This window comes from Geotrypetes seraphini, chromosome 10 (assembly GCF_902459505.1).
Source record: "Geotrypetes seraphini chromosome 10, aGeoSer1.1, whole genome shotgun sequence".
Lineage (NCBI taxonomy): Eukaryota > Metazoa > Chordata > Amphibia > Gymnophiona > Dermophiidae > Geotrypetes > Geotrypetes seraphini.
Window position 1 is genome coordinate 37705052 of NC_047093.1, and position 25852 is coordinate 37730903.

Here is a 25852-nt window from a genome sequence, read left to right on the forward strand (position 1 = left end):
TGTGAGTGTAGGCCTCCTTGAGGTCTAGGGAGCATAGCCAGTCGTGGTGGGAGAGAAGAGGGTAAAGCGTGGCTAGGGAGAGCATTCTGAACTTCTCTTTGACTAGACACTTGTTGAGGTCCCTGAGATCGAGGATGGGACGAAGGTCTCCTGTTTTTTTGGGGACCAGGAAGTAGCGGGAGTAGAATCCCTGACCCCTTTGGTCCGGAGGTACCTCTTCGATGGCATTGAGGAGAAGGAGGGATTGGACCTCCCTCAGGAGGAGGGGGGTTTGGGAGGAGTGAGAAGCAGACTCTACGGGAGGATGGTCTGGTGGAAGAGTCTGGAAGTTGAGAGAGTAGCCATGGCGAATGATGTTGAGGACCCACTGGTCCGAAGTGATGACCTCCCAACGGCTGAGGAAAAACTGAAGACGTCCTCCGATAGGTTGAGGGAGAGGCAGCGATGGTGGGAGAATGGCTATGCTCTGGAGAAAAGAGTCAAAAGGGTTGAGACGGCTTAGATGAAGGAGGAGGTTTAGCAGGTTGAGTCTGTGGGCGAGCCTGAGTCTGATGTTGGTGGCCAGGACGGCGAGACTGTTGTTGAGGCGGAATGAGAGGTCTGGCCGAGAACCTACGCTGGTAAGAAGACTGTTGTCTGTAGGGACGAGCAGGTGGAGTCTTCTTTTTAGGTTTGATCAGAGTGTCCCACCTGGTCTCATGTGCTGAGAGTTTCTGGGTTGTTGAGTCCAGGGACTCTCCGAAGAGTTCATCGCCCAGATAAGGTGCGTTAGCCAGGCGGTCCTGGTGGTTAATGTCTAGGTCAGAGACTCTCAGCCATGCCAAACGGCACATGGCCACCGCCATGGCAGAGGCGCGAGAGGTCAGCTCAAATGAGTCGTAGATGGAGCGAACCATGAGTCGTAGATGGAGCGAACCATAAATTTCCTGAGTTGGAGGAGGCTGGAAATTTGTTGCTGGAACAGAGGGACCTTACGTTCAGGAAGATATTTCTGTAAGGAGGAGAGCTGTTGCACCAGATGCTTCATGTAGAAGGAGAAGTGGAAGGTGTAGTTGTTGGTTCTATTGGCTAGCATGGAATTTTGGAAAAGGCGCTTACCAAATTTATCCATGGTTTTTCCCTCTCTGCCAGGAGGGGTGGAGGCATATACACTGGAACCCTGAGATTTTTTCAAAGTAGATTCCACCAGGAGGGACTCGTGGGGCAATTGAGGTTTGTCAAACCCTGGGATTGGAATAACCCGGTACAAGCTATCCAATTTACGAGGGGCTCCGGGAACAATGAGGGGAGTCTCCCAGTTCTTATAGAAAGTTTCCCGTAAGATGTTGTGGACGGGCAACTTTAGAAATTCCTTGGGAGGTTGCTCAAAGTCTAGGGCATCGAGGAAAGCCTGAGACTTCTTAGAGTCGGACTCTAAGGGGATGGAAAGAGCTGCTGACATTTCCCTAAGGAATTTAGAGAAAGAGGATTGCTCTGGTTTGGAGGCGGTGTCGGTCATGGAGGGTTCTTCGTCGGTTGACGAAGCGTCCTCTTCGGTACCGTGAGGGGAGTCTTCGCACAAGTCTGGGTCCCTAACGTCGGGGTGCGTACGTTTGGACATCGGCGTGGAGGGCTCGGCATGGCGGGTCTTTGAGAGAGATTTGCCTGAGCGCACCGAGGCGGTACCGGGTGAGGAAGACCGATGTCGTTCCTGGGACCGGACAGGGTCGGCAGTAGCACGGGTATGCACCGTAGGTGTTTCGGCCAAGAGCACCGGCATGGAGGTATTAGTCGGCACCCATGGGACAGTGCGAGGCTCGGACCGGTCCTGTACCGGAAGGTGCGGTGCCAGCAACGCCGGCAACAGTTGTTGGAGTTGTTGTTGCAGCTGCTCCTGTAACTGTGTTTGGAGTATGGCTGCGATGCAGTCATCCAGGGGAGGCACCGGTACCGCTTTTTTCTTCTTCGGTACCATAGGTGCCGCTCTACGCTCCGGCGATGAGGAGGCCGATGATGAGGCACTCACCGAGATCGGAGCGGAGCGTTTTCGGGGCCGGTGCGGCGCCGGAATGGCCGGTGTCGCAACCGTGGAAGGAGGGCGCTCGAGGGAAGTGGAAGGCTTCTTGGCCGGCTTACCTGGGCCCAACGACCCCGAGGAAGGGTCCGGTGGTGTCGACGTCGTCGGTGCCGACTTTTGGGGTGCCGTCGACGTCGCAGCAGGTTCCATGGCAGATCCGGTACCAAACAAAATATTTTGCTGGATCTGCCTATTTTTCAAAGTGCGCTTTTTAAGCGTAGCACAGCGGGTGCAGGTGTCAGCCCGATGCTCTGGACCCAGGCACTGGAGGCACCAATTGTGCGGGTCTGTGAGAGAGATCGGGTATGCACACCGCTGGCACTTCTTAAAACCCGGTTGAGGGGGCATGAAGGGAAACACGGCCTCCGCAAAATCAAAGCCGGAGGCCTGTATGGTGACAACAGGCCCCGCCGGGGCCGGGTCGAAAAAATAAAGAAAACTCGACGAGTTTTTTTTTTTTAAGGAAAAATAAAGTAATCCAAAGGGAAAAAAGGAAGAAATTCGGAAAAAATACGCGAGCGGGAAGGCAAACTAATGATTTCAACGGCCGTTGAAAAACATGCGACTTCTTCGCTCCGCGGAAACGAAGAAACTGGGGACCACGCACTCCTCCGTCGGGCGGGAAGGCACTCGCGCATGCGCGGTGCGGCCAACTAGAACTTTCTAGTTAAAAAGGTCCGTACCGGGGCTCCGTCGGTGACGTCACCCATACGTTAAGAATATGCTGCCTGCTTGTCCTGGGATAAAAACACTACATCGCCCTCGACCAGGGCTACTCAAAATACTTCATGGGGCCGCATGCAGCCCTTGGGCCGTAGGTTGAACACCCCTGCTATAAAGTATATTTTTAATGCAACCACTCTTGGTTGTTATTATTAATTTTACTGCCCGCTGCCTCTTTGAGGGAACTGTACCCAGGACCTCTCAGCACACCCGCAAAAGTAGCCAAAAATGCACACTTTTAAACACAAACTATTACATCGGTCACCACCACCACCTACTGCGGGGACGCCAGGGGTAGACTGCCCGGGGACAGCCACCCCTGCAGGTTGTCCTTGCCTGTGGGGGATCCAATGGAGACGCAGTGAGTAATCCTGTGACACTGATGATCATTGGCTGAGAATCGAATGCTGCAGCAGGTGTATGTGTGCCCACATCCAAGAAACTGAGGACATAGTTCCAAGTCCAGGGTCTTGGATCCTGCCTCAAGCTGCAAATCTACGAGAGAAGCTCGAGCCTCTACAGCTCTGGCAAGAAAACCTTTCCCTGAGCTGTGACGAACACCACTCCGAGTGAGAAGGGAGCACTCTCCTAAACCAAGGCAGCTCTGATCAGTCAATAATCTAGATAAAGCAATCGGGGTTCATCCTTTTCAGAGAAACGCTGCCATGACTACATTACATTGGGAAAGGTCAGCGGAGCCACTGCCAACTCAACAGCCAGGACCTGAAATTGAAAGTGCCAACCTAACCCCACAAAGTGAAGAAACTGCTGAAGTTGTGGCCAAATGGGATATGCAAGAAGGCCTCCTTCATGTTCAGCGATTGAGGAACTCCCCTGGCTGCACCGCTGCAATCTATACAGAAACGCCACACTTTCAAGGACCGATTTACATGCTTGAAGTCCAAGATGCCACCCATCTTTAATATCACAAAGTAAATGGAGTACCTGCCAAATCCTGCCTCCTTTGGAGACACTGGAACTATTACTTCCATTGCGTGAAGTGAATGAAGCATTTATAATACCGTTTCTTTGGACAGAGCACAGCAAGGAGATTCCAAAAAGGAAAAATTGGCAATGGGATAAGCCAGCTCTAACTTGTATCCGTTTTGAATGATACTGAGGACCCACTGATCTGCAGTAATTTTGGTCCACTCCTCAAAGAAGAGAGATAGCTGTCCCTCTATCTGACCCTCCAAGGGCTAACCGGTTGACCATCATTGTGCTGGGTGGGCAGACTTGACTGAATGTGCAGCCTGGAGGGAGTTCTTTTGTTAGGGTGAAAGGTCTGCTTTTGCCGAAAACAGTTCTTCTGAGGCCCCTGTGACCTTTCAGGACGTTAATGCTTCGTGTCCCAAAGCAGAATCCAGGTCTGGGTCTGCCTACCAGCACCTTTCGACTAGTCTTCGGGCAGACGCTGGGTCTTTGAATCCCTTAAATCCCTCACTAACTTTTCCATGTCCTCGCCAAAAAGCAGCTTCAACTGATGCCACATTTGATGCCCAGTTACGCCAACAACAGTAAATGCCATGCAATAACTGCTAGGGCCATCTGCTTCACTGAAGCTCTGATCAAATCATACAAGGAATCCACCAAATATGCTAAACTGGATTCGCTATGTGGCAACTCCACAACCAGGGCCGGTGGCAACTCTGAAAACACATCCGCCATCTGTTGCACCCAAGAAAGGCACACACTTGCAGCATAAGAAATACAGACAACTGTGAAAAGAAAACTTCCACCTCAAAGGCCATCTCCAGGGAGCCTTCTAATCTGCGGCCTGAGGATTTTTAAGAGCGATACCTCCTTCAATCGAACGAATAGTCTTCTTGGTGACAATCGCCACCAAGGAATTCACCTTATGCTATCCAAACTTTTCTAGCTCCTATCTGGGCAATGGATAAAGACATGCCATAGCCCATGCCATCTTCAAACTAGTGTCAGGGGAAAACCACCGAGTTATGATCGATTCCATGACGGTCACCTAGTGCCTCCATCTTGGGATTGAAAGTTGACGGAGCAGCAGCCTCCAGATCCGCAATATTAAGAGCATCCAGTGCATGGACAATAAAATCTGGAAGCTCCTCCCTGTGAAACTGCCACACCACAGATGGGTCATCAGTAGCCACTGCCAAGAGCTCTCCAATCTCTACTGCATCCAGGAATGAAGTTGGGGCACAGAACACTGAATCTGCAGCCTCTGACCTCGCCATGGGATCTAGGCCACTCAGAGACCTCTGGAGTGGCTCCTGGAGCTTCCTTCTCTTTGCAGTTGACTCACCCAGGGAGTTTAAAGTAGGAGAAGACCTCTGAAGGCCAGGCTGTGCCTGCTTCAGAAGATAGGTCTGGTGTAACAATAAATCAAATTTAGGGGAATAGGGCCCCTGAGCCCCACTATCTCCATGGGAATCCATACTCGCCCTGCCTCCCAAACTTGTCTACTGTTCACTACCTAGATTCCTTAAGGATTCTCCATCCTGAGCCAATTTTCCTTCATTCAAGGACAGCCCAGCTCCCACCTACAAGAGAAGAGTGATATCTGAACATCCCATGGGTGTTGCAGCTCCATGGAATAATCTTGGGCCAGCCGCACTGTCTTTGTCTGGGCCTGTGGCACAAGCACCAATTCCCCCAACACTGCTTGCTGCGTCCCGCAGCAGGAGCAGTGCTTGACGGACTCCACAGCCATTAACAGTCCTAAACCACTGCTGCAATTACCATGGTACACATGGACCTCACTGCACTCCCGTGGTTCAACTGCAACCGTGGAAAACCAGGGACCAATATGACACCTCAGAAAACAGACTCCACACCAAGCCCCTGAATCACTTCAGCCCAGGACAGCGTGCAAAGGTGAAAAGGGAACTCACTGTCATGGAGCACCGTCAGGCTGCTTGTAAGTCAGCTGTCTCTGATGAGATGTGCTTTTTCTTTTCTCTTCTTTTTTTTTTTTTTTAATATAGAGACCCAAGCGAAAGGAAGCTCCATCTCATGCTGGGTCATAGGTAGCAGGGCCAGCATAGGGCTGTAGGCTACTCTGTTCCTTGAATTTTTTTCTCTCTCTCTCTTTTTCTGACAGAGGGGAAAGGATAAGGAACTGGCACCATCAACTATGTCCCAAACAGGCACCCAACATGCCTGATCTCCACGTTTTAACTGAATTAGAAAACTAAACAAGGAGCACACCCGAGCCAAAAGACATCAAACAGAAACGAAGCCAGGAGCTGATCATAGCCATCCACTCGCTTGCTGGAGATAGGAGAGTACTGGGAAGCCAAGTAGTGTCCTGTATATCCAGTGCAGCTTAGTGCCCTCTATCGCCGCCTGCTGGTAGATGGATACAACCCATTCGTCTGGATTCATCTGCTGCCAATGAAATGAAAGACAACAGTTCGGAGCAGAATTAAAGAGCAAGATCAAGGAATAGTGAAGATGTACATACAAGGTACATAAGCATCTCTGTGTTGAGTATCTGAGGGAGAGCATAGGTTGGGGCAGTTGCATGGCGTAGTATTTGGGTGTGTGCTAGTATGTAGGATTATATTATAAGAATGGAGGCATGTAGGGTAGAAGTATTTTTTTTAATGGGGCAGTTTAGGGATGTTGTAGAATTTGCAGAGAATATTTTTGGGGTAATGAGCAATATGTGGGGTGGTAAGGCAACTCCAGAGGGTATTTTGTGTGGAGATGTTGCAGAGTGTATCAAATGTGTGGCTGGTGTCTGCGTCTGGAAGGGGCAGGAGGGTTTAATCTCTAGACTCCTAGTCTGATTTGGCCCATTTACAACTTTCTGTCTTTATAACTGCATTTCCCCTCATGCCAAATTTTATTCCATTAATTTAAATTTTGGAAGAGTTATCTTGCCCCTGGACAGATGGACATTCTTGATCCCCTTCTGTTGGGCTGGAATAAACAATTAAATGGATTTCAAAAAAGTGGCCAACGGATAGAAAAGGTGATGTCAAAAGCCCAAAAAAATATAAAATGTTTGGGTGCTTAGAGAGGAATTGCTAGCAGGAAAAAGGAAGCAATTGTATACGACTATGGTGAGAACTCATCTGAGTACTGCCAATTTTAGAGATCACACCTTCAAAAAGATACACAGAATGGGAATGGTTTAGAGCAAGGGTGTCCAACCTGCGGCCCCGTGAAGTATTTTGTGCGGCCCTGGTCGAGGGCGATGCTGTTTTCTCCTCTGCTGCCTCTGGGTGTTTACCGTCTTGCCGGCTCCTTCCTCTGTCTTGCTGCAGCATTTGCGCATTTGTGTGTCCCCTGAAACATTTTTTTCGGTCATTGCGGCCCAGGGAAGCCAAAAGGTTGGACACCCCTGGAGGGCAGCTACTAAAATGGTTAGTAGGTTGCATGCCTTCATTTTCTCCGTTTGTTTCTAATTAGTAAAATGCAGTTTTCCCCCCTTTTGAAAGAGCCACCCCTGGCCCCCACCTACTAAAATAGACACGGATTAAAGAGATTCAAATATTTCATGTTGACAGGAACCTCCCAACAGAATAATTTATAAAACCTAAGTCAGTGTCTGACTCGACTGTATTCAAACTTTTTTTCTGCTATCATTCTTTAAAAAAAAAGAGAACTCTTACCTTGTAGCATGCATCTATATGCAGATTCAGAGATAGCATATATGTGTGGAGGCATTTCATGGCGCTTCTTTCCTCTGTACATTTCAATAATATTTTCAGAGTAAATTGGCAGATTCTTGTACGGATTTATAACCACACAAAACAGTCCAGAATAAGTCTAAAAACAAAAACACAAAATTCAGTATGAGTCCAAGTATTCGTATTTGAAATCTACTTATTTGGTACGTCTGATAGTATATATAAACTGGGAATAAACTGAAGTCTAACTGTAAAATTAACTATCAAAGCTTGTATATTAATTAGGGTGGTCCACAGTAGTATGCAAAAACTAAATAAATAAAATCAACCTGCCAGGTACCCCTGTGAACGTGTCAAAAGTTACTTTGTGGCTCTGGGAGAGAAGGTGAAGCAGTTAGGTGCGCAGATGGTATTCTCGTCCATCCTCCCTGTCAAGGGTAAAGGCCAGGGCAGAGAAGCTTGCATCCTGGACATGAATGTGTGGCTACGTGGATGGTGTTGTCAAGAGCATTTTGGCTTCCTGGAACATGGGATGATCTTCCAAGGGCTGCTGACGGTGTGCATCTATCAAAGAAGGGAAGAAGTGTCTTCGCCAGCAGGCTGGCTAATCTACTGAAGAGGGCTTTAAACTAGAAGTGATGGGGCAGGGTGATCAAAGCTCCCAGGTGAGGGAGTCAATGACAATTTTTGGAGTGAGATTGGATCCTGGCTTACAATGAATTGTCAAGTGACAAAGACAATACAAATGTTTCTTTTTTTTTTTTTTTAAACATATCTTTATTGAGAATGGCAAACAGCCCAAACAAGCAAATACAGCAGCGAAATAACAAGACTTGCTCCTCCTGTATTGCCTTTGTTATGTTTCACTCAGATATATTTTTTGTATCGTGTGAAACCAATGCTTTCACCGTTTGATTTCCGTGCCCTTATACAGGCAATGATCTTGTCGCAGTTGGACTACTGCAATGTTCTGTTCCTGGGAATAACCAAAGCCAGGTGCAGGACATTGCAGGTAGTACCGAATGCCACGGTAAATTGATAACAGAAACATTAAGAAATGAGCACATTACGCCATATCTTCGACAACTTCACTGGTTGCCAGTTGTATTTAGAATCCAATACAAAGCAATTATGATCTTTCACCAATTTCTATATGATATGATTCCAGAATTCTTTAGGCGTAAGATGTCTTGTTATCAACCAACAAGATCATTGCATTCCGAAAAGTCTGCATTGTTGAAAACAAATGTCAACCCAAAATATGCGGAAACCAATGCAATGACCTTTTCATGTGCAGGGGTAAAACTACAGAATGCCCTTGTTGGTCAAATTTGGAAACGCAGTGACAGGAGTCATTTAGAAAACTGTTAAAAACACAATTATTTGTTGATGCATTTTTCTGAGTATTGACTGTTAGAATTAATGCTGTCTGTTACTTGTCCTGATTTGTTTTAACATTTTATGTATGTAACCATTTTGTAAACCGTTTTTGATATAAAACGGTATAGAAATTTTTAAAATAAGCATGCCCTCAGGTAAGTAAATCACTGAATACCTCTACATGGATAGGAAAAGGGGGCAATGTCTGGAAGCAGTATATACTAATGCTCGAAGTATGGGAAATAAGATTCAGGATCTAGAAGCTGTGATGGAAGAAGAGGAGTTGGATATAGTGGCAATCACAGAGACATGGTTCACAGAGAACCGTGACTGGTATGTAGTTATATCAGGCTATAATCTGTTCAGGAAAGACAGGGTAGGAAGAAAAGGAAGAGGAGCAGCGTTATATGTTAAAGATCATATTAAAGCGATACAATTGTAAGATCTGCAGGGCAAGGAAGAGGAATGCGGATCAATTTGGAAAGAGGGAATGGTGAATATATTTACATTGGTGTGATATACAGGCCTCCTTCAAAGACGGAAGAAGTAGATAGGGATTTAATAGTCGACATTCAGAATACAGTGGTACCTTGGTTTGCGAGCATAATTCGTTCCAGAAGCATGCTCGTAATCCAAAGCACTCGTATATCAAAGCACATGTCCTCATAGAAAATAACTGAAACTCGGACGATTCGTTCCACATCTCAAAAACTGGTATGGATAGTAAGTAGACGCAGAAGAGGGAGGATTAAGTGACTTTGCCCAGAGTCACAAGGAGCTGCAGAGGAAATTAAACCCAATTCCTTAGCCAAAAGGAGACAGAACAAACGAGACCGACTACTGTACCTCCCTCATCCCCCGACTCACCTCTTTCACTTCTAGTTTCTCTAGCGTCGGGAGCTCCAGTGTGTGGCATGGTGGAGTGCCAACACCACTGTCACCTGCAGTCCAGGAATTAGCAGTCCTCCGTGAAGCGTCACCAACGAGCCGGCTGCCAGCGTCTCCGCCTCTAACAACCACAGGTCCTCCAGCGGGGTCCTTTATTGTCAGTGGTAGCCTTTTTAGCAACCCAACACCCACCTGAGTTCAGGAAAGCGCAGGATTGCCCTGTTTATGGTGCAACGGCAGCAGCCCAGAGCTCTCTTTTGGTTGCCAGTGCCCCGCTGTTGGATGGGAAGCGGCTGAATAGGCGCACGTGCAGCTGGCAGGAGGACAGGCATCCACTCGACCGCCCTGGCGTTCTCAGACTCCAGCAATGTTTGAGGTGGTGCCGGTGTCTCCGCATATTGTTACAGCTTCGCAGCAGCTTCCAGTGGCCTCGCGTGGACAGCCCTCACTGAGGGGGGGCTGGCCTTGTGGGCAGTGTGCTCTGATCCGGCCCTTTATTTTCTGGTGACAGCAGCGGTTCAGGCCGGCCTTGCCTCCACCCCTTCCTCCCTGCACTCTCCACTTTCTCCCCCCCCCTCCATGTGCCACTCGGGTGCCTCTGGAGCTGTGCCAGGCCCTGTCCGCAGCAGTCTTTGCCTTCTGTGCCCTGCAGTTTCTATCGATGCCACCGCTGCATACACAGAGAGGAAATATAGACATGCGAGTAAGTACTCGTTTACCGAAGCAACACTCAGTTTGCGAGTCAAAGTTTGCTGGAGTGTTTTGCTCGTCTTGCAAAACACTCGCAAACCGCGTTACTCGCAAACCGAGGTTTGATTGTATATCTAAAAAAGGGGAAGTCTTGTTAATAGGTGATTTTAACATGCCAGATGTTGATTGGGGTATCCCTATTGCAGGGTCTTCTAGAAGTAGGGAAATTCAGGATTCTCTACAAGAAGAACTGTTCCAGCAGTTGGTAATGAAACCCACATGGGATGGGGTCATATTAGACTTAGGGCTAGATTCACTAAGCAAACCAATCATGTACCGATCAGTTTGCATGCTCTTTGCAACCTGATTTCCTTCCGATCCGATTCACTAACCTCTCCTCCGATCCAATCCCAATCTGTGCATGCAAATGAAGGGAATCGGCATGCAAAGCAGGAAAGATGCGATTCACTAAACTTATCGACTGGCTGGCCGATCAAAAAACTAGCGACCAGTCGCTTGTGCTAAAACCCCCGATTCTCCTGTTCTGGCCGCCCTGCTCTCTGCCCCAATTCTCTTGATTGCCGCCCTGCTCTCTGCCTCAGTTCTCCTGCTTGCCACAATCTCCTGCTCTCAGCCCCAATCTGCTGCCTGCCACAATCTCCTGCTCTCTGCCCAGAATCTCTCTTCCCCAACTCTCCTGCCCTTCCCCGCAGTGCAAGCCCGTGGTTTTAACCCGCAGGCTTAAAGCGGGTCAAAACCACAGGCTTGCAAAAAAAAAAAAAAAAAGTTTCCTACTGAGAACATGCACAGACCATCTACAAGCAAGGGAGATGGTCTGCGCATGCTCAAGGATCGCTCTCTAGCGATCCTTGCGGTAGGTGGGGGGCATGCCAACTACCGTCCCCATTTGCATGCAGGCCTTTTGTGAATTCGTCGACCTTCACGCAATCGGGCACGGATAGGACATGGAAAGGAGGTTAGTGAATCTAGCCAGATATCTCAACTTATTAATCCTCGACCAACAGGAAACTAGGGCCATAGTTAGTACAAGGATAGTAAGCCCAAAGCAGTAAGGGATCCAGAAAACCAAATCTGAGAAAAATCTTGTAGTACTTTTGAAGTAAATTCCCCTGTACATCAATCCAGGTCTGCCATTCTGCATGGGAATCCCAAGAACAAGTAGATAGGCAGCCCATTTTAACCCCAAATCTTGTGCTTTACTGTAGCAGCCTCTCAGTGCCCCTAATCCCTATACTAAAGAGTAGAAGTATATTTAAGAGTTCCCTTAAATATAGTGTCCAACCACTCAATGAGAAGACAGTCTAAATCAATATACAGTATATCAAGAGGTTTTATTAAATAAAGTGTTATGTTTCAACAATTTTGTGAAACTTTGTTCTCAGTCAGGGAAGGGGGTAGGTTTATGGTTTTCAAAGTGGTTTACATATTATATACAGGTACAATAAAACCTTGGATTGCAAGTGTTTTGCAAGACAACCAAAACATTTTATTAAATTTTAACTTGATATACAAGCAAGGTCTTGCAATACAAGTACATACAGTATACACACACACACACATCACATCACCACAGCTGAGCCGATGGTTTTTCTCTCTCTCTGACACTGCAGGAGTGTAGTGACTGTTCTAAACAAGCAAGGTCTTGCAATATGAGTACATACAGTATTTTGTATTAAAGTTTTGGGGTTGTGGAGTTTCCATTATTTCTTATGGGGAAATTTGCTTTGATATATGAGTGTTTTAGATTATAAGCATGTTGAACGAATTATGCTTGCAAACCAAGGTTTTACTGTACTTATTTTGTACCCGCAGCAATGAAGCGTTAAATGACTTGCCCAGAGATACAAGGAGCTGCAATGGGAATTGAACTAAAGAGCTGCACAGGAACGGGGACGACGAGGATCCCGCGGGTTCCCCCTTCGGGTCGCGGGGATGCCCCCTCGGGTTGCACTACCTGCCCTGCAGCAGCACTCATAGCCGACAGGAAGCCTTCCCCGATGTCAGCGCTGACGTCAGAGGGAGGGCTTAAGCAAAGCCCTCCCTCCCTCCGACGTCAGCGCTGATATCGGGGAAGACTTCCGGTTGGCTATGTGTGCTGCTGCAGGGCAGGCAGGAAATAGAAGACGAGCCTCGTGGCTCCAGCTACCTCCCAGAGCTCCATTTGAATGAGAAAGTTGCTGGCAGATGAGGGCTGGACACGAACGTGGGAAGCAAACGAAGGACACAGAAAGGGTCGAACGTGGGAGGCAAACACGGAACACAAAAGGGGGGAGGGAGTGCGTTTTTGGACGCAAGGCATGAACTTGGGAGAGAGGATGGAGGAAGGGAGGGAAAGAGATGCTGAGGTGGGGAAGGGAATACGTTTTTGGACACAGAAGGCATGAACTTGGGAGAGAGGAAGGGAGGGATAGAGATGCTGAGGTGGGGGAGGAAATAGAAAGGGAGAATTGGGCGTGTGTGTGTCAGTGAGAAGGAAAGAGATGGTTATGTACACGGGGAATGGAAGAAAGTTGAATTTTTGGTCATAGGGAGGGAGTGAGGAACAGATGAGAGGGAGAAATATTGTGGTGGAAAGGGAACAGTGGGACAGATTGAAATGGATGCAAGAGGGAGGAATGTTGGACATAGTGGTGAAGGGAATGGAGGGAGAGATGTAGCATGGTGCTGGAGAGGGGTGATAGAAGGAGAAATGTTGGGCATGGGGCTGGTGGGCAGGGGCGAAAGATGAGAAAGGGATAAATGCTGGACCATGGTAGGAGGAACCAATGGATAGCAACAGAAGAATTTACAGAAGATGGGAAAGTGGAAAAAAGAAACTGGGACCAATTTTATGGAAAAATAAGTCTCCAGACAACAAAGGTAAAAAACAGAATTTATTGACTAAAATATGTTAGCTTTGGGAAATGTATATAGCAGATGTCTTTGTATTGTGTTCAAAAGAAAAGGAAATGCATTTCTGGTTTTATTTCTACAATGTTGAAGTACTTGCTGACCCTTGCTGTGACTGGTGGGGATCCCCAAGCACCGCCAGCAGAGGACCTCCTCTAGAGACAGCCAGAACTCCCCTCCACTAAGCACAGCAATTGCTGGCAACATCCATGAGCCACTGAGGTGCCAGCATCTGTGACTCAGGGACGCTACTGCTACCTGCCAAGCTTGGCAAAAGGGACCCCCGGCCAACTGCAAAGGAAGTCCTCAGCTGACAGCTTGGGGGTTCTCATCAGCTAAGTATTTATATTTTATATTTACATTAGAGGCTCTGGTAGAAATTCGTTTACAAAGTATGTATTCTTCCCAATTAATATTTCCAAATTAATAAAGTGTCTTTGCTTATTTGTAAATGGGTCTCTACCAGAGCCTTTAATTCAGTAGCATAATTAAATAACTATTTCTGAAGTTTCTAGGGATAGGTGGGGATGGAGGGGATTCCTCGTGGGGACGGGTGGGATTTCTGTCCCCGCGCAACTCTCTAAATTGAACCCAGTTCCTTAAGTTCCCAGGCTGCTTGCACTAACCATTAGGCTACTCTTCCACTCAATTAAATTCTTACTCTAATACATTAGTATTGTCTGCTTTCTCCTTCCCCTCACCCACCCACCTTCACAAAAATAAAATAAGAGGACATATATACACTTCTCCCTCCATATCCACGGGGGTTAGGGACAGAGCCGGCCCATGAATATTAAAAAACCGTGAATAATATTCGGGCCGGTTCTGCCCATAACCCCCACTTCCCCCCGGCTATTTTAAGCCATGTATGCCCCCCCATTGCAATCTTCCCATGCTCCTGCCCCGTGCTGATTGCTCATAGGAAATGGCTACCTTGAGCTCCCATAGTCTCTCGAGACTACGACAGGAGCTCAAGGCAGCCATTTCCTATAAGCAATTTGCACGGGACAGGAGCATGGGAAGATTGCTCCTGCCCCAAAAACCCACTAGACCACCAGGTAAGGCTTAAGGAGGGGCTTACAGGGCTTAAAATTGTACAAAAAAGTAACTTAAATCGCCAATAACCGAATCTGCGGATGCTGAAACTGTGGATTCGGAGGGGGAAGTGTATTTAAGCTTACTTTCCTATATACACAATTTAGAGGTAACCTCATATAAATAGTGAGTTTATGAAGTTACTTCACACTGCCCACTCTCCTGTATTTAGTGTCCAATATAAGTGCATATTTTTGTGGAGGAATTTTAAGTGAGTGCACTTATCCTTTTCCAATGAATTGTATGCAACTGAATTTCAACGATGAGTTTAAAAAATAAACACAAGGACTATAATAACTGTGTCACCTTTTCATTAGTGTTACATGTCTAGGGCAGACCCCGATATCTGGCATAGAAATGCAATTTCCTGTGGGACTCTTGTGAAGTCTACATTGACTTGTAGAAATACCTTTAATACTGTGGGTGTGGGGAACAAGCCTGCCATTCTAAAACCTGATCTTGTACAAGCTATCGACCAATAAGACAATGAAATCCGATTAAAATCAAAACAGCTTACTCCATGTCAAGTTGATATCAAGTTTCAAGTTTATTAATTCTTTTGATTAATCGTTTAATCATAGTTCTAAGCGATGAACAATTTAAAATACATTCAATGGGAAACAATACAATACAAACTTTGAACAATACAGTAAGGTTAAAAATTAATTCATCATATTCGTAACATAAGGTAAAAAGGGGAAGTGAAATACAATTTAATATAGAAAAGCAGAACAAAAAAGGAAAGGTACACGAGGGAAAGAAATAAAGGCATATTAATAGAATAAAATCAATGACCTGGGTGTTAAAAGATTAAATATCAAAGGCATCTTTAAAAAGAAATGGCAGGGAGTTTTGATTTTTTAAATAAAATCAGGACAACAGAAACAAATAATTTACTATTTAACAAGTAGTTTTATAAACATTTTAGAAATGAAATGTATTCCCATTAGAAGGTCTGCATGACAGTAGCACTGAAATTTCACTGGCTAGAGTTAAGCAATACACACACCACCCTACAGCATTTCTGAGACAAAGGTTTGCTTTACAAATGGTCTGAAAACAAGACACTAATTGCTTGCCTTGAATGCTTCCAGATGACTGCTTACAAGAGCTCAAAATCTTATATATAAACTGCCCAAAGTTTCCCTTCACTTTAAGGGACACTGTTTAAACAGAATAATAACCAGACATGAGAAAGTCAAGTGTTCAACAAAGCTGGAATTAAAGTGCCATTTAAATCTATTACACCATTAATTCTTAAGAGTGAGTTTTTACGCCTAGTCCAATGAAGATCCAAAACTGGCATATGTCAAATGCTTGAACACATTGGGGGAAGATTCTCAAAACTAAAATGTGCCTTTAACATGCTCATTACACCAGTTGGTTTAGCATGCATGTATTTTAGCGACAAATTATCAAAATGGCTTACTGTGGTCTTTTCCGAGTTTTCTAGCAGTCTCCAATACTGCCATACAAATGTAGTTCAACGAGGTCATTAATATTAAAATGAGCACTCTGAGCGATTTTCTATAATTGCCGAGTAATTCCCTAACCTCGTTGTGACACATTTCTGACCAAAATTTGCTGACAGGTCTGAGTTGTAGCCTTACTTTCTGATCAGTGCCTGATCAGAAAGTAAGATTTGACAGCTCAGACACTCCCCCCCCCCCCCCACGCAAATTAAAATTTAAAAAACAAACCCCAAATCGAAGATAGGCAGGAGATACCCCCACTCTCCCCCGTTGCACTCGCGCAACCTTCGGACACCCACCCCTTACAGTGGGAGAGATGCAGTACGTCTGGTAGCACTATAGAAATAAGCAGTAGTACATCCAGAGATGGAGCAGTGCCAGTCAGGCAGCCGAACCCACTCTGAACATCCAGAGACACAGTAGAGCCAGCAAAACCAGGAGCCGATATCAACCCAGCAGTGTTACAACTAGGAGTCAAAGACAACCCGGCAGATAAACCCACACTCGAGATCCAGAGATGAAGCCCGGGCCCACATGTAGGTAGGAGCTGCACTCCACATACAGCAATGGCACCGTGGTACAGATGCAGCAGGAGCAGCACTCGACTTCCAGAGATGGAGAAGTGCCAGGCAGGCAGCCAAAGCTGTGCCCAACATCCAGAGATCAGAGCAGTGCCAGACTGGCAGCCAAATCCACCCTGCACATCCAGAAATGGAGCACTACTACAAAAACTGGGCGCCGATGTCAATCAGTAAGATTAAGAAGCGCTGGAGCCAATGTCAACCAGTAAGATTAAGAAGCGCTCTACATCCAGATATGGAACCTGGACCCACATGAAGGTATAGCTGTACTCTACCTCTAGCAATGGAGCTGCAACACAAAAGCAGCCAGAGCTGTGTCTCACGTTTAGTGATGGAGCTGTGGCACACCTGTAGCCGGCGTTGTGCGCCACCTTTGCCGATGAAGCCATTGCCCACATACAGCCAGAGTGGCACTCCACCTCTAGTAAAGTATTCCTGGCACACATGAAGGCAGAGCTGCACTATACTTCCAGTATGGGAGCTGCGACAGAGCACTAGATCCAGTTGAAGGGATGCACCACACAGGCATTAAGTGCCACTCTACAATGGCAGAGATGGAGGTGAACTATGGAAGGAACAGTGCAAACTGGATGGAAGCGCCCCCCCCCCCCACCATATCAAGAAACTGCGCTAAGCCATAGATGGAACTGTGCTGAGAGGGAGAGACTCCACCTCTAGATTCCCAGGAGAAGTGGACCCATAAATGGAGTCGCACCAAGCAGGCAGGAGATGCCATGCGCTACCTGTACAGGTGGCAATGAACCCTAGATGGGTCCAGTCCGAACCGGTATGATGTTCCTTGCACTATATCCCAAAATGGGACTAATCCATAGAGGGAACCGAGCCTCATAAAGGAGGAGCCATGATCCCCCTCCAGATGGGGAGCTGGGCCATATATGAAGCTCATACAGAGAGAACACGGACTCAAGCAGGCATAAGGCGCTATGCCCTGCAGCAAAAAGGAGCCTGCAAGAAGGCAAAAACAGATCTGGAAATATACATGGAAACAGCCCGAGCACCACAGATGCTGACATGGTAGGCAATGCCATTTAGTAAGATGTAAGACAGCAAATGCACCCAGTGATACTGCACTCGCTGCCTGAAAGAATAGGCAGAGGTAGAACTGGTTACGCCACAAAGACTTGCTTGAGAGCTCAACCGTTGAGATACAGCTGTGGCTTATAAATATACAGGCACCTCGCAGCCCCTGTATGAGAAGGCCTCTACAGGTGGTGTCTACAGCCACCACTGTGGCAAAGGGGCCACGTGGGTGACCATCATAAGAACATAAGAATAGCCTTACTGGGTCAGACCAATGGTCCATCAAGCCCAGTAGCCTGTTCTCATGGTGGCCAATCCAGGTCACTAGTATCTGGCCAAAACCCAAGGTGTAGCAATATTCCATGCTACCAATACAGGGCATGTAGTGGATTCCCCCATGTCTCTCTCAATAACAGACTATGGACTTTTCCTCCAGGAACTTGTCCAAACTTTTCTTAAAACCAGCTACGCTATCTGCTCTTACCATATGCTCTGGCAATGCGTTCCAAAGTGGGGAAAAAAAAAATTCCTCATATTGGTTTTAAAATATTTCCATGTAACTTCATCAAGTGTCACCTGGTCTTTGTAATTTTTGACGGAGTGAAAAATTGATCCACTTGTACCCGTTCTATTCCACTCAGGATTTTGTAACTTCAATCATATCTCCCCTCAGCCGTCTCTTTTCCAAGCTGAAGAGCCCTAACCGTTTTAGTCTTTCGTCATACAAGAGGAGTTCCATCCCCTTTACCAGCTTGGTAACTCTTCTTTGAACCTTTTCTAATGCCACTATATCTTTCTTGAAATAAGGAGACCAGAACTGAATGTAATACACTTCCCCCTCCCCATTCGCAGTTTCCACACTCGCGATTTCACATAATTGCCGGCATCCCGGCCTTACACCTGGTGGTCTAGCGGGCTTTCAGGGCAGTAGCGATCTTCCTACGCTCCTGCCCCATGTAGATCGCCAATAGGAAATGGCTGCTGTGAGCTCCCACCGTAGTCTCGAGAGACTACAGGAACTCACAGCAGCCATTTCCTATTGGCGATCGGCACGGGGCAGGAGCTTAGGAAGATCGCTCCTGCCCCGAAAGCCCACTAGACCAATAGGTAAGGCTGGGATGCCGGGGGAAGGCAGGGGTGGGTCAGAGCCGGATATTCGCGGTATTTCCCTATTCGCTGTCTGGCTCTGCCCCTATCCCCCGCAAATAACAAGGGAGATGTGTACTCCAAATGAGGTTGCATCATGGAGTGATAAAGGGGCATTATGACATTCTTAGTCTTGTTAACCATCCCTTTTTTAATAATTCCCAGCACTGCTGCCACGCATTGAGCGGAAGGTTTCATCATATTGTCTACAAATGATACCCAGATCCTTTTCTTGGATGCTAACTCCCAAGGTGGACCCTAGCATCCGGTAACTGGGATTCAGGTTATTCTTCCCAATGTGCATCACTTTGCATTTGTTCACATTAAATTTCATCTGCCACTTGGACGTCCAGTCTTCCAATTTCCTAAGGTCTGCCTGCAATTTTTCACAATCCGCATGCGTTTTAACAATTTTTATAACAGTTTAGTGTCATCTACAAATTTAATCACCTCACTTGTCGTTCCAATTTCCAGATCATTTATAAATAAGTTAAATAGCATCGGTCCCAGTACAGACCCCTGCGGCACTCCACTGTTTAATCTCCTCCATTGAGAAAAATGACCATTTAACCCTATCCTCAGTTTTCTATCTGATAACATAAGAACATAAGAATTGCCACTGCTGGGTCAGACCAGTGGTCCATCATGCCCAGCAGTCCGCTCACGCGGCGGCCCTCTGGTCCAAGACCAGCACCCTAACTGAGACTAGCCCTACCAGCGCACGTTCTTGTTCAGCAGGAACTTGTCTAACTTTGTCTTGAATCCTTGGAGGGTGTTTTCCCCTATAACAGCCTCTGGAAGAGCGTTCCAGCTTTCTACCACTTATCCACAAATGAACTCTGAACCTATCCCACGAATCTTTAATTTTCTCAGTAGCCTCTCATGAGGAACTTTATCAAAAGCTTTCTGAAAATCTAGATACGCTGTATCAACCTGCTCACCTTTATCCACATGTTTATTCACACCTTCAAAGAAGTCAACAAACTGGTGAGGCAAAATTTCCCTCGGCTGAACCCATGCTGGCTCTGTCTCATTAAATCATGTTTGTCTACGTGTAGCACAATTTTGTTTTTTATAATTGTTTCTAACATTTTGCCCGGCACCAAAGTGAGGCTTACCGGTATGTAATTTCCCAGATCTCCCATGGAGCCCTTTTTAAAAATCGGCATAATATTGGCCACCTTCCAATCTTCAGGTACTACAGACGATTTTAGCGGCAGGTTATAGATCACTAACAGCAGGTTAGCAATTTCATGTTTGAGTTCTTTTAGTACCCTGGGATGTATATCATCCAGTCCTGGCGATTTATCACCTTTTAACTTGTCGATTTGGCTCAGTACATCTTCCAGATTCAGAGATTTCTTTCAGTTCCTTCACATCATCAAACTTTCCGGTTCAGGTAGATCTCTTACATCTTCTTCCGTAAAGACCAAAGCAAAGAATTCACTCAGTCTTTCCGCTATGGCTTTATCCTCCCTGAGCACCTCTTTCGCTCCTTGGTCATCCAACGGTCCCACAGATTCCCTCACAGGTTTTCTGTTTCTGATTTACCTAAAAAAATTGCTATGAGTTTTTGCCTATTTTGCAAGTTTCTCTTCATATTCTTTCTTAGCTGTCTTTATCAATGCTTTGCATCTAACTTGCCAGTGCTTGTGTTTCTTCTTATTTTCTTCATTCAGATCCTTTTTCCATTCTTTAAAGCAGTGTCCTTCAACCACCGGTCCATGAACCAGTGCCGGTCCACAGAAATTTCCTACCGGTCCACAGGACCAGCACGTGCATCAGGCCTAAAACAGTGTTTTTCAACTTCCGGTCCACAGTGCGATCGATGCGGCGTTATCTTCGAGCCAGCTCCCTCTTCCTAACTGATTCAGTGCACAAAGCCACGGGCAGTGGCTCCTACGGGCATCCTGTGCCTGAACTGGATGCCTTCTCACGTTGCAACATCAGAGGGAAGGCTTCCAGATGAGGCATGGGACGTGCAAGGTGCAATTAGTACTATTATGGGGGCGGGGTCTGGGGTGGAGATTGGGTAGAGATGGGCGGAGTCTGGCTCACGACTTAGCCCCATGTTCTTCAACTGCCAGTCCACAGACCGATGCCGGTCCACAGAATAATTCTTTTATTTCTGCCGGTCCATAGGTGTAAAAAAGTTGAAAAACACTGCTTTAAAGTAGAGAGTTGCGCGGGGACAGAAATCCCACCCGTCCCCGCCAAAGTCCCACCCGTCCCCACCCATCCCCGTGAGGACTCCCATCCATCCCCACCCGTCCCCATGAGGAATCCCTCCGTCCCCACCCGTCCCTGCGAGGAATCCCCTCCGTCCCCATCCGTCCCCGTGAGGAATCCCCTCCGTCCCCGCCCATCCCTATAAACTTCAGAAATAGTTATTTCATTTAATTATGCTACTGAATTAAAGGCTCTGGTAGAAACCCATTTACAAATAAGCAAAAAGACTTTATTAATTTGGAAATATTAATTGGGAAGAATACATATTTTGTAAACGGGTTTCTACCAGAGCCTCTAATGTTTATAAATTTTTATCAACACAACTAATATACTACTTTATCCTAAAGCAAAAAAAAAAAAAAATAGAATTCTTTTCCTACCTTTGTTTTCTGGTTTCTGCTTTCCTCATGTTCTCATTCAATTCCTTCCATCCACTGTCTCTCTTCCTTCTGCATCTTCCATTTGCTCTGTTACTGTGCCTCTCCCTTTCTTCCCCCTTCCAAATTGGTCTGGCACCCATCTTCTTCCCTCCGCTCCCCCCATAGTCTGGCATCTGTCTTCTTCCCTGCCAGCGTCTTCTCCCTACTCTCTCTTCCCCATTTCCTTTCAGCGTCATTCTCCCCCCATCTTCCCCTTGTCCTGTCAGCGTCCTTCTCCCCCCTCTGTCTTCCACATGTGCTTTCAGTGTCCTTCTCCCCCCTCTGCTTCCCCATGTCCTTTCAGCGTCCTTCTCCCTCTCTGTCTTCCCCATGGCCTTTCAGTGTCCTTCTCCCTCTCTGTCTTCCCCATGGCCTTTCAGCGTCCTTCTCCACCCCCCCCCCCCCCGTCTTCCCCATGTCCTTTCAGCGTCCTTCTCCACCCCTTTGTCTTCCCCATGTGCTTTCAGCATCCTTCTCCCCCCCTCTGTCTTCCACAAGTGCTTTCAGAGTCCTCCCCCCCCCTCCGGCCCGTCTTCCCCATGGCCTTTCAGCGTCCTTCTCACCCCTTTGTCTTCTCCAGTGCTTTCAGTCGTCCTTCTCCCCCCTCCTTCTCTCCCGCCCCGGGTGCAGCACAGCCAGCCAGGTCCCCTTACTTTTGTGGCGCTTCCCCGACCGACCGACCAACAACAGCCCCGGTCCGACAAACCTCCCTGTCCTTAACCGCAAATCTAAATTACCTTCTTACAGCTGCTGTAAGAAGGTAATTTAGATTCGCGGCTACAGGGCAGGGAGGATTGTCAGACAGGGGCTGTTGTCGGTCGGTCGGGGAAGCGCCACAAAAGTAAGGGGACCTGGCCGGCTGTGCTGCATCCAGGGCGGACCGCCCCCCTCCCTTGGTAGCCACTGGAACCGCGAGGCTACTCTCCGTCTCCTTACCTGCTCTGCCTGCAGCACAGAGCCGAACGGAAGTCTTCCCGACGTCAGCGCTGACGTCGGGAAGACTTCCGTTCGGCTCTGTGCTGCAAGCAGAGCAGGTAGAGAGAAGAAGAGCCGCGCGACTGAGTACATCCAGCCCCGCAGGAACCCCGCGACCCTCAGAGGCGTCCCCAAAGGATCCCCGCGACCCTAGGGGGCGTCCCCAAAGGATCCCCGCGACCCTAGGGGGCGTCCCCACGGGATCCCCGTGACCCTAGGGGGCGTCCCCACGGGATCCCCGTGACCCGAAGGGGGAACCCGTCGTCCCCGTTCCCGTGCAGCTCTCTACTTTAAAGGATGAACGACCACCTGTGTACGCCATATCGGAGGGTACTGTAGAGTAACAGAGGCCTGTGAAGTTGATAAAAGTCCATTCTTCACAGACCAATGGAAACACAGTCAACCTCATGCTAGAGAGTCACTTGTTATTCATACAGCTCTCCATGGATAGGCTCAATATGAGCAGGTACCAGATCCATGTTGTCCAAACAACCCAGCAGAACAGAGGCCAGATGCCAACTCTGAAGTAGAGAGTTGCGCAGGGACAGAAATCCCACCCGTCCCTGCCAAAATCCCACCCGTCCCCACGAGGAATCCCTCCGTCCCCACCCGTCCTGGAAAAGCCATCAGTTACCAAACTGGTCATCTTATCTGTTTTGATTAACTCTGGTTTTCAAGAGGTTTCTGCATATAATATTGACCAAGGCTTGGAAACAGGGGTGCCCAAAAGGTCAATCACGAAGCACATCCCAGGCTCAGTGATAGATTCACGTTGCCTTCTCGTTCTCCCTGCTTCCCGACGCCGTAAACAGCACAGCAGAAGCGCCGGGCCGGGCCAGGCCCCTCCCCCCCAAGGTCAATTCTAACATTGGAGAAGAAGTTCTGAGTCAGCCAATCGCTGCCTGGCTGGCCTGGAAATTCCTCTCCAACGTCGGGGGGAAGGCTGGTGGGCCCGGCGCTTCTGCTGTCCTGTTTACGGGAAGCAGGGAGAACTCAGAATTCAGCGGTGGTGGCTTGGGGGCCTGTTCCCCGATGGCGGTGGCTTGGGAGAAGCAGGGAGATAGAAAGAAAAATAAAGAAGGGGGGCAGGGAGACAGAAAGAAAGGAGTGGGCAAGGAGAGAGGAAGAAAAAGTTGGGGGAGGGAATGATGTCTGGAGGAGAGGAAGCATACAGGAGGCTGAAAGAAGGGAAGAAATATTGGATGCACAATCAGAAGAAAGTGCAACCAGAGACTCATGAAATCACCAGACAACAAAGGTAGGTAAAATGATTTTTCCGAATTTAGTGATCAAAATGTGTCCGTTTTGAGACTTTATATCTGCTGTCTATATTTTGCACTATGGCCCCCTTTTTCTAAACCGCAATAGCTTTTTTTAGCTCAGGGAACCCATGAGCAGCGCGGGTCATTCAGCACAGCTCCCTGCGCTAAAAACCGCTATCACAGTTTAGTAAAAGGGGAGGGGGTATGTTTGTCTATTTTTGTATAGTTGTTACTGAGGTGACATTGCATATTTTAAAGTCATCTGCCTTGACCTCTTTGAAAAAAAAACCTGAATATAAATTATAATTAACATTTTCTCTGCGTACAGTGTGCTTTTTGTTTTTTTTTATTTTATTGTTGGTAGATCATTTTGACTTGATGATTTTAAAAGTAGCTCGCAAGCCAAAAAAGTGTGGGCACCCTGTCATACAGGAACTCGTGAGCCAACCAGGGCCAAACCAAGGCATCTGGCCCTAGCTTCCTCGTTGTTTGACCGAAAAAGCGCTCGGCCTTCAAGTTCTTTGTCAAAGCCAACAAGTCTCTCTGGGGCTAACCCCAGCTCTGTACAATCAGACAGAGCGCCTCCTGTGAGAGAGACCACGCTCCTGGGTCCAGAAATTTTCAGCTGACGAAATCTGCCTGAACATTGTCAACTCCGGCCTCATGGGCCGCCAAGAAAGACAGAAGAAATGCTTCCACCCAATGAAATGCCGACAATCTTTCTGGCTCAAGAGAGCGCACTAGATCTCCCTCGTGAAGTACGTACACCACCCACTGTGGTGTCGAACAAACTTGCACCTCTGATCATTTCAGAAGGGACTGGGTGAGCGTATAGTGCCAGCTGAATTGCCCGAAGCTCCAAACGATTGGTCAACCAACGTTTCAGACCAGGAGCCCACTGCCCCTGAATGAAGCAGGTCTCTCAGTGAGCCCGCAACCCAACAAGCTAGCATCCATCCTAAGAGTCATCCACTCAGAAATCTGAAGAAGCCAGCCCTGGCCGAGAGCCTCCATCTGAAGCCATCAGCTCATGTTGTTACTAGCTTGCAACATACAGGGGAGCGGCATCTGAAGGGGAAAACCTTGCGGAGACCATGAAGCGAGGAGGGACTCCTGTAAAGGACGCATGGGCACTCTGGCCCAGGGGATCACCTCCAAGGAGGCTACCCAAGTTTCCAGAACCTGCAGATAAAAAACCAGGCTGAGGGAGCTGGACAATCCAGGAGAATTCTGATATGCTGTCGAAGGTTCTGTCTACGTGCCTTGAGAAGAAATACACGACCCTGTCTAGAGATGAAGAGAAGGCCCAGAAACTCCAGGGACTGGGAGGATGCCAAGCATCTCTTCCTGAACTTGCCAACACCTGCAGCAGAGACAATACCGCCTCCACCGCACTTTTGTACACCGGACGAGCTGGAGCCCACATTACCAGCTGTCCCAGAAAGGTGAACATGGACCCCCTGCTGGCGAAAAGCTACCACAACTACCATCACTTTGATGAAAGTGCAGGATCCGTCGCAAGGCCAAGGGGCAGAGCTGCGAACTGAAAATGCTGTCCTGGGAAGGGTGAACTCATACCCCCTGCCAGCGAAAAGCCACAACTACCATCACTGACGAAAGTGCAGGATCTGTCACAAGGCCAAGGGGCAGAGCTGCGAACTGGAAATGCTGTTGCAGAATATGGAAACGCAGAAACCTGCGATGCTCCGGGCAGATTGCAATATGGAGGTAAGCCTAGAGATCCAAGGAAACTAGAAACTCTCCTGGAGAGACAGCAGCTATCACCGTGTACCGTATTTTCACGCATATAATGCGCGCGTTATACGTGTTTTTACAAACCGTGCATACCCTTGTGCGGTATACGCGTGAGCGCGTTGTACAAATTTTTTTTTACATAGTTTCCCCCCCCCCCCGCTAGTTGTTCGGGCCAGGAGGGAGCCCAAACCCTCCTGGCCACGGCGACCCCCTAACCCCACCCCGCACTACATTACGGGCAGGAGGGATCTCAGGCCCTCCTGCCCTCGACGCAAACCCCCCTCCCCCCAACGACCGCCCCCCCAAGAACCTCCGACCGCCACCCCAGCTGACCCGCGACCCCCCTGGCCGACCCCCACGACACCCCCACCCCCCCTTCCCCGTTCCTTTCTGTAGTTGGCCGGACAGACGGGAGCCAAACCCGCCTGTCCGGCAGGCAGCCAACGACGGAATGAGGCCGGATTGGCCCATCCGTCCCAAAGCTCCGCCTACTGGTGGGGCCTAAGGCGCCTGGGCCAATCAGAATAGAGCTTTTCGGGGTATCACATTGTTCTGAAACCAGACCAGACCAAAGAGCTGTGGACTTAATAGGAAAATTTTTTTAAAAAGGGCACAAG

The 25852-nt window shown here is 47.9% G+C and overlaps 1 protein-coding gene across 2 annotated transcripts in view; it reads right to left on the reverse strand.

Moving 5' to 3' along the window:
- MYH10 (myosin heavy chain 10) overlaps window positions 1–25852 on the reverse strand; it is a 365956-nt gene that overhangs the window by 321357 nt on the left and 18747 nt on the right. For both annotated transcript variants that reach the window (XM_033960583.1, XM_033960584.1), the window contains exon 3: window positions 7375–7531. In XM_033960583.1, the coding sequence (XP_033816474.1) occupies window positions 7375–7531 (157 nt within the window). The remainder of the gene's footprint in view (window positions 1–7374; window positions 7532–25852) is intronic.